The sequence below is a fragment of the Prunus persica genome, chromosome G4 (assembly GCF_000346465.2).
Source record: "Prunus persica cultivar Lovell chromosome G4, Prunus_persica_NCBIv2, whole genome shotgun sequence".
NCBI lineage: Eukaryota > Viridiplantae > Streptophyta > Magnoliopsida > Rosales > Rosaceae > Prunus > Prunus persica.
In genome coordinates this window covers 24,140,620-24,149,070 of record NC_034012.1, presented here as the reverse complement: position 1 = coordinate 24,149,070, position 8,451 = coordinate 24,140,620, and the positions used below count along the sequence as shown (strand labels likewise).

Below are 8,451 nucleotides of genomic sequence, written 5' to 3'. Positions count from 1 at the left end.
CAAATAATAAATAACTATCCCCATTAAACTTTACTTAAACATTATCAATTCACACATGTGGGTTATGATTTGGACATGTTCCTAAATACTGGATTTTGTGTTTGAACAAACTTCCTGCACAAGTAGAACTTCTCATATGTGGATTGAGAAGTCTTCTTGTTAGTCTTCAATCCCTTCATCCATATTGTACCATCACATATGTTATCAGTTTGTGTACTTACTATCTGTGGGTTGAAGTTATCACAAAAGGCTACTAGTTGTGATGCAAGTATAGATCAATCTTTCGATTGAAAATTACTCTTGCAACAATTAAGCAGCTGTGGGTAACTTAATTTAAGCAATAATAATTCACAGTCTTTGCTCAATAGCCTTTCAAGCAAATATTCTGGATGCCCTTGATCATACCTTATCACATAAGATATGCAATTGGTTAAAGTCTACATGCTTCATGCTAATGATCAAAATTTTAGTTTAGCAGCAGTCTTTTATAAATCTGTAGGTTAGATTAGAGAACAAGACCTAGTGCTCTGATACCACATTTAAGTTCTATCATGTCTTTGAATCTCAAATACTAACCTTGATAACCTTGATAAGACATTGTGAATAAAGATCTTCTTCTGCTACTCGGCGCTTTATCTCTATCTCTGGATGGAGTGAGTTTTCTGTTATGAGTTAGTGTTTGCCGATAAGGACCTTATTTATAAGCATTTGTTCCAGTACCTTACCCATCAAGGAGTATCGAATAGATCATGTTTGCTTAGGAATAGGATTGTTTTAATCCATATATAATTAGGAATTCTTAAGATAGTCCTATCTCAATGTAAACGCACTGTTTGATTGAGTATCCTACTGGTATTAGGATTCATACTTCTTGATCAATTAGAGCACCTCCAAATCAGATATGATTAGAAGACCACAATTTGGACTCAGACACAGATTTGTCTTACACCTTCAACCAAATTCTCCAACACCCAAGACCTAAGACGTTTTCTCACAATTGAATTCGTGGAAATAGCAAAGAGGAAGGTGCTTGCACACTTGAAAAGAAGCTTGGCTTATAATAATTAGGGTATCCCATTCATCCCAAGACAAAGCAATAAAGTATGTACAATCGTAGTGTGAAGGCAACACGATAATTATTGGACTTGAATCATGTACGTAGTATTGGAATTACATATTGTTTTTGTCTCTTTCTTTTTCTTTCTTTTTTGTTGTTTTTAAAAGAATGAAACATTTTATTAGAAATCACAAGATACTGTCTTTTCTTTACATAATTCATAAAACATTCAAACAAAAATGTATGCATCAAAAAAAGTTAATTACAAGGATGGTTTTACTTGAACGAAATAGATACATATAGAAACACATACGTATATTGTGTTTTCTTTACGTGTTTCATAAAAACTTCTTAAAAGTGACAAAGCTAAAGACGAACATCATATGACATCATAAGACAAACATCATACCGCATAATCAGGATTTTATTCCCAGGCTCTGCACTTCTTGTCAAGTATTCCTCTTCCATAGGTAAACATGAAAATGTCAAGAAAGAGGGGGGATTGCATCAACACAAACGAGGCGATTGGAACGCTGGCAAGCAAGATGATTGGAATAGATACCCATGATTCTCCCTCAAACATAATAAAAAGAGTTGAAGAAAAAGCAACCATCATGGTGGCGATAGATAAAAAAAGGGTGAAAAGGCCTAATAGCATTTTTGTGGGCAAAGACCTAAGGAAATCGTCTTCTGCATAACGTGATGTGAGAATTCCCAAGAATATCATCACTGATGTCGTCGAAGAAAAGAGTGATATAGAATCTGAAATTATAAAAATCCTAAATAACTTCTTTCTTAAGAAGATGGGAAAACCTGTATCTTGATTGCTTCCACCAGGAACTGTAAATGCAGCAGCAAACATAATGGTAACAATGAGGGCACCTACGACTGTGCAAGAAGTTGCTGTCCCTTTCATTGACTCTTCTCCTTCCTTCCGCAATTTGTTGTGGTTCTTAGTGAATACTTCTCGTGCTGTCATTTTCTCAGTAACATTTCTGATTTCTCTGTCCTGGGGGGGTAAAATACTCTCCACCTCCTACATTTCATTAAAAAAACTCACATCATATAATAGGTATATATTGCAAAGTATTTGTCTAAGGTTACATGCATATATATGTAATAAAGTGAGAAAATCTGACCTTGAACCATTGTAGCTCTCTTTGCATTTGCAAAGCTGCACCTTGAATATGATTAACATGGGCAGATAAACTCCCTGCTGCATGTAGGATAGTAGTCCTACATGTATCGTTAGACCCATCTGCACTCGTTAAGATAGTACCCCTATCATATTTATTGAGCCCATATATAAAATTAAATACTTTTTCTTGACGACATTCAACGGCATAATGCAATAGTGTCCTGCCGCTTTCATCCTTCGTCATTAGTGGGATTCTTGGATTTGCCTTACACATCTCCTTAATAAACTCCACTTGTCCTCGTTCTACAGCTCGGAAGATTGCCCTTTCCACGAGGGCAGTTTGCTTCCAGTCAAGATTTCTACATGTTGCCACTTCACACACGAGCGGTAGAAATTGAAGAATTCGGTCATGGCGCAATCTCATTTCATGCAAGTTATGGATTCCTAGGTTAACAGTGAAAAAAAAATATTAATCTATAACGTATTACAAAAGTGAGAATTAAATTAAGAATCAATAATGTTGGATGTAGCTAGCGTACCTAATAGTTTGAGAAGATTCTTGACAACTCCTTGGAAGAAACCTATAACTGCATTGAGAAATCCGAAGATGTTGGCAAAACAAAAAACAAAAATGTTTTGTTTATACAACATTTTGTTACTTGGACTGCAATACTATAGATGTGAAGCTACCATCAAGCTTTGCCTAAGAAGAATACACATTACTGGTTTTGAGTACATCGAAATTGGGGAGAGGGGTTGACTAATATCTACAAGTGCATGTGGGGGGTTCGAGCCCCAGACCTTGGGACTGGGGGACTCGGGGGCGAAACACATAGCCACTCCACTCCACCAAAAAAAATTACAAAAATGTTTTGTATGATGAACACTTTGAACACAGTGTACGTACCATCAAGCTTTGCCTAAGAAGGCTACACATTACTTTACATGAGCTTTTTGTTGTGCGAAAACACTTCAAGACTTTGTTGTTGATGGACATTGCAATGGCACGCACACAAATCCCTTGAGAATAAAACACACACACCGAAGAGAGAAAGCAAACACACTCAATAACACAAAGATTTATAGAGGTTCGGCCTCGTGCCTACGTCTTCTTGGTGATCCACCCGAGAAATTCACTAGTATGTAAGAACAACTTTGGTTACAATCAAAAACCCCCTTAGCTCTCACAAGAACCCTAGCTCTCTTCTCTCACCCTTGCTCAAACCCTTGATGCCCTTGAAAACACCTTAGTATTCACCCTTGAATTCTCTTGTGTCTCTCTCTCTTGAAAATTCTCTCTTGAATTTTCCTCTCTTTTATTAACCTAACCCTAAAAGTCCTATTTATAATGCATATGACTTTAGTTACAAGTTAATTAGAAATAGGAAACTAAAACCCTATTAAATTAGGCTAGAAAGACCCAAAATAATAGGAAAATCAAGTCAGAAAATGCCAAGGATCCGCACTGGATTCGGGTCTGCAGCTCGAGCGCCTGCACTTCCGCTTGAGTGCCTGTCCCCTCAAGCGCCTGCACTTCCGCTCGAGTGCCAAAGCCCAAATATGCAACCCCTTTTTCTGCTGTTTCCTCATATATGGCGAGCCAATGTCAACACTTCTTTCTTCCGTTACAATAAAGGATGCAACATTCAAAACCAAGAAGAAAATGGTAACGTACCTGAGGAAGTGAGATCCCTTCCATTTCTTTTGTCATCTTTTAGTTCTTCCAAATTTACACAAAGATCAGAGTTGATAGGAGCAGGTTGAGGTTGTTGTACGTGTATATCTAAAGAGAAAGCAACACAATCCAATCAATACATTTTCCTACTTGTCTGAAGTAGTATTATTCTATTTCTATATAATTATATATGTGTGAGTTAAGACACTGTCTTGTGAACAATGAAAGCTAATGAATAAGCAGACTCATATATACATATATACGAGAGATGTCTACTTTTAGAAGGAAACAGAAAAAATAGAAACCTCTTGTAAGGTTCATTTCGTATACGTACGTACCTGAGGAAATGAGATCCCTTCGATTTCTTTTGTCATCTTCTAGTTCTTCAAAATTTACACAAACATCAGAGTTGATAGGAGAAGGTTGAGGTGGTTGTACGTGTATATCTAAAGAGAAGGCAACACAATCCAATCAATACATTTTCCTACTTGTCTGAAGTAGTATTATTCTATTTCTATATAATGATATATATATATATATATGTATATATATGAAGACACTGTCTTATGAACAATGAAAGGTAATGAATATGCAGACCTGCACTCCTTCATGTATACATAATAAATCAAATCAGACATTATATTTAGTTGGTACATCTCACTATATATACAACTTTAACATGAAAAATTTAGTTTGACACTACAAAGAGAAGAGAGAAGAGAGATGAGAGAAGAGAATACAAAATACTAACTGTTATAGATCCAGCGTTGCCAAAATTTGAGGGGAATTCCACTTAGAAATGCGGAACGGAAACCAGCCATTGCATTTAGGGGGGATTGCTCGAAGTAATCTTCAGTAAGGACCAATTTTGGGCATTTCTGAAGTAATTTCCATCCAATATCTATATCTATAGTGTAGATGGTTCATCATATAAGCAGCCATAAATCAACATATACTATAATCGGTTATATATATATAGATATATATATATATATATATATGCAAATGGTGTCAAAATTACCATATTTATTTCTGTGGACAAAGGACTGGGAAATAAGTTCAGCACCATCGCGGCCATTATAGTCTTCAGTCAAAACATGGATTGGAGTATGAGAATAGAGAAAGCGAGCTATTTCCCAGTGGCCCGAAGTAGAAGCGAATACAACTGGAGTCATATTGCCGCAACAACGCATGGTAACTAAATTCTCGTTCTTTTTAATCATGCTGGCAACTATTTTGGCCTTTCCTTTTTGCAAAGCATAGAAAAAAGCTGTGAAACCATGGTCATCTTGAATTTCCAAGTCCTCTTTGGTCATCAGCTTCAACAACTCTTCTACAATTTCTGACTGCTTCCTCTCGATTGCCTCGTGAAGAGCTGTCCCACCGCTTGATGAACCTCTATGTTTTAGTGAGCCGGAGTGTTGATCAATATACTTCTTTGCAGCATTCCAATCACCAGAGTTCAAACTTTTGTACAAACAACCATGGTTCACATTCACAGCGCTCTCATCATTATTATTATTATTATGTCCTCTTTCACTGCTGGACTCTACTTCCGTACCTATGGTATCACTTTCATCACAGCTGGACTTTACTTCCGTACCTGTGGTATATCTGTATTACTCAATAATTTCTCCCACATACAACAAGAAATAAACTTGACAAGAATAAATGAAAAAACACCACCCCAGTAAATTAATGCCCAGATTTAAACTCTAAGGGGTCGTTAAGGGTACATTATTTATAGAAAAAAAAAAAATAGGTACATTATTTAGAGAAAAAATAGGTTCATTTAAAAAAAATGTTTTTCATAAAACAAACAATAAATAGATTATCAAAATATTTTTCAACATAATTAGAATGTACACTATTATTCATAAAACTATAATAAAATAGATTACCAGTACTATAATTCATAAAAGGAAAACAAACAAAAAAATTTATTAAATAAATCAAAATGTTACTAATACATTAATGTTGAATTTAATATTTAATTCCAAATAAGTTTCTAAATTAATTCCTACATCCATTACAACAATTTGAAGATCTTTCCAAATTCAATGTGTGTTATTAGTTACACCCCCACATAACACGTTAACTTGTAAATAGGGGTAGTTTTGGAATTCGAAAATAGAATAAATTAGATTTTAAGCTAGATTAGGTAACTTGCTTACTTGGATCCCAGTCATCAGGTTTTATTTAAAAAAATTGAGTATTTTAAATAGAAAAATAAAGAAAAGGGTTGTAGGTGATTAAAGATGAATTTTATGGGTCTAAGCTCAATTTACTATTTTTAAAAAAAATTATCTTTCAACCTTAACACCACCATGCATGAAAAAGAATACATAAAATCCAGTATGATTATACCTTTTTCAGAAGGCTTTAGATTTGCAGCCAAAGTATCCCACGCAGCTTTGGCAGTGCTAATGCCCTTGATTAAATGGTAATTATCATCCCCGCAACATGTCTGGATTGTAAGTAAAGCCTTGGCATTATTCTTCCTCCAGGCCTTAAACTCAACCTCACCATCTTCTGGTTTAGGTGGTTTGGTGGTGGCTTCCACAACGTCCCAAACATCTTCAGCTAACAAGTACACTTTCATTCGGAAACTCCAATCTTCATAGTTAAGAAGTTGAAGATTTGCAATCGGGGAAACTGTAGCTGCCATGTTCAATCTGCGGAGGCCTGTAAATTCCCCTACTTTTTTTTTCTTTTCTTTTTTTATAGACAATATAGAGAAATCATTAGCAACAAGGACAATTAAAAGAATTGAACAACACAAAATCCCCTACACATGAAGGCCTCTTTTGGTTCATGGGAAATGAGACTTGAGGATGAGAAATCAATTGTTTTCCCATGTTTGGTAAGTCCAGGCATGGGAAATCGTTGTCTGCCCATGGGAAAGTAGGTGGCAAAGTGAAACCTTCCTCCTAATTTGGGTTTTATTTTCCCTCCTCATGGGAAAGTTTGGGAAAATGAGCCAATATTAAATAAACATTTTTCATTACCATTTTGTCTCCACTAACAATTTAGAATTACAATAAATCATTAAATGCATTCTTTTTTTATTTAATTTAATATGGTATATGAAAATTATACAAACTTTATTTCATCTACTCAAACAACATGAGAAAGAAATAAAGTGATATCTCCCGGTTACTTTCCCAGCATTACCAAACGTGGAAATGAATCTTCCATTTCTCATCCTTTGGGAAATGACATAGGAAATGATTTCCCCTTAAATCAGTTCCGTGAACCATACGGGTCGAAGGATTCCAGCCAAATCTAAGAATACAGTTCAAACCACATAGGACAAACATAATAACAAGAAAAACAGCCTATTATAAGCCACAATAATCAAAGGAAAAACAGAGCAAAACATCAGGCAATCTCGAACCCCTACTTTATTCCTACTTTTAGTTTTTCTTTGTTCGGTGTCTTCATGTTTCACAAAAACAATAGGATCTCTTTAGTTCTTATCATTGCTGCAAGATAAAGCAAAGGAAATCCAAAGAATCATTCGTTTCTTATAGACTCTTCGGAACGCCAAAATATATTTAGTCCCTTTCACTTTTCCGTTATTTTTTTGTCACTAGCTAGGGAGGTGAAGGGAGAATATCACGTGGGTTTCTCAAGGTGCAGCTACGGAGGCTCGACCCAGTGCCATGGGGCGGGGAACGGGGGAGGAGGAACAGCTCAACCACTGAGGTGGGAACCCATTGGGTTTTACTTTTGTCCTCTCTAGCTATATATAATTCATGGTGCACTATAAGACATGGTCCATAGTGTAGTGACCAAGATAATATTGGACCTCCCACCCCATTTCGGGTTCATAGTGATCATAAAGAGCAAACCCATGTCCCAGTTTCTATTTTAAAAACTCTCTTCTGGTAATGTTGATGTTTCCCTCTTTTTGGTCAAGCAGGCCAAAAGAAGGATTTTTTTTTTGTCCTTCTTCTCTTGAGATGCGTAGGCGTGCCACTACAAAGCTATATGATGGCTTGAATGGAAAGACTGTGTGAGTGTGTTTGCGCTTTTGACTTCTAATCAAACGATTGATTGGCCAAGCAAGGAACCTCCTCTTGGCCTAGGTTCCTTGACTTCCTCGGAGTCAAGGATGAATGACTATTTTTAGGATTTTGGTGATAAGTGCAATGAATGTAAATGCAAGAAACGAAATGATAGAATTGAAAATGCGATAAAATAGATTAAAGCGATAAAGACTTGAATCAAACTTCAATTTAAAGACAACTGAAATTAAATTGCAAGTAAGCTTACACTAAGAAAATGAAGAACTTGGATACTCTTAAATGCTTGAAAGATAAATCCTAGACTCGGAATTGAAAGGTGCAGGATAAAAAGATAGGTTTTGTGTGTTGAGTCGGAGGTCCTCTTTTCTTCTTCTGACGACCTATTTATAGAACTTTCTTCAGCTGATGGGTTTGGCCATTAAATGGCCAGAACTAACTCTTCCTTGAAAATCCCATCAATATTAATGTCTTCCAAAGCTCTAGGCATTTAATGTGAACTTCCCAACCACCACCAACCCGTATGGTTAGTTAGTCAATAAAATGGAATTGG

The 8,451-nt window shown here is 35.9% G+C and overlaps 1 protein-coding gene across 2 annotated transcripts; it reads right to left on the bottom strand.

Moving 5' to 3' along the window:
• On the bottom strand, positions 1,279-8,238 carry LOC18780600. Of its 2 annotated transcripts, XM_020561406.1 has the most exons (9): positions 8,149-8,238; positions 6,238-6,585; positions 4,892-5,473; positions 4,622-4,777; positions 4,209-4,316; positions 3,871-3,978; positions 2,735-2,782; positions 2,197-2,639; positions 1,279-2,093 (listed from the first exon to the last, which is right to left on the bottom strand). In XM_020561406.1, the coding sequence occupies exons 2-9, from the start codon at positions 6,536-6,538 to the stop codon at positions 1,482-1,484; spliced, it is 2,358 nt and encodes a 785-aa protein (XP_020416995.1). In that variant the 5' UTR covers positions 6,539-6,585; positions 8,149-8,238; the 3' UTR covers positions 1,279-1,481. The 2 variants fall into 2 exon arrangements, with proteins under 2 accessions (XP_020416995.1, XP_020416994.1); XM_020561405.1 differs by lacking the exon at positions 8,149-8,238 and having other exon boundaries at positions 6,238-6,875.

Excerpts from the sequence above, each read along its gene's own strand:
- LOC18780600 (XM_020561406.1), bottom strand. The coding sequence starts at position 6,538 with ATGGCAGCTACAGTTTCCCCGATTGCAAATCTTCAACTTCTTAACTAT. Across the intron at positions 3,979-4,208 it reads AAGGGATCTCATTTCCTCAG|ATATACACGTACAACAACCT; the intron begins GTACGTACGTAT and ends CTTTCTCTTTAG. Across the intron at positions 2,094-2,196 it reads GAGAGCTACAATGGTTCAAG|GAGGTGGAGAGTATTTTACC; the intron begins GTCAGATTTTCT and ends AATGAAATGTAG.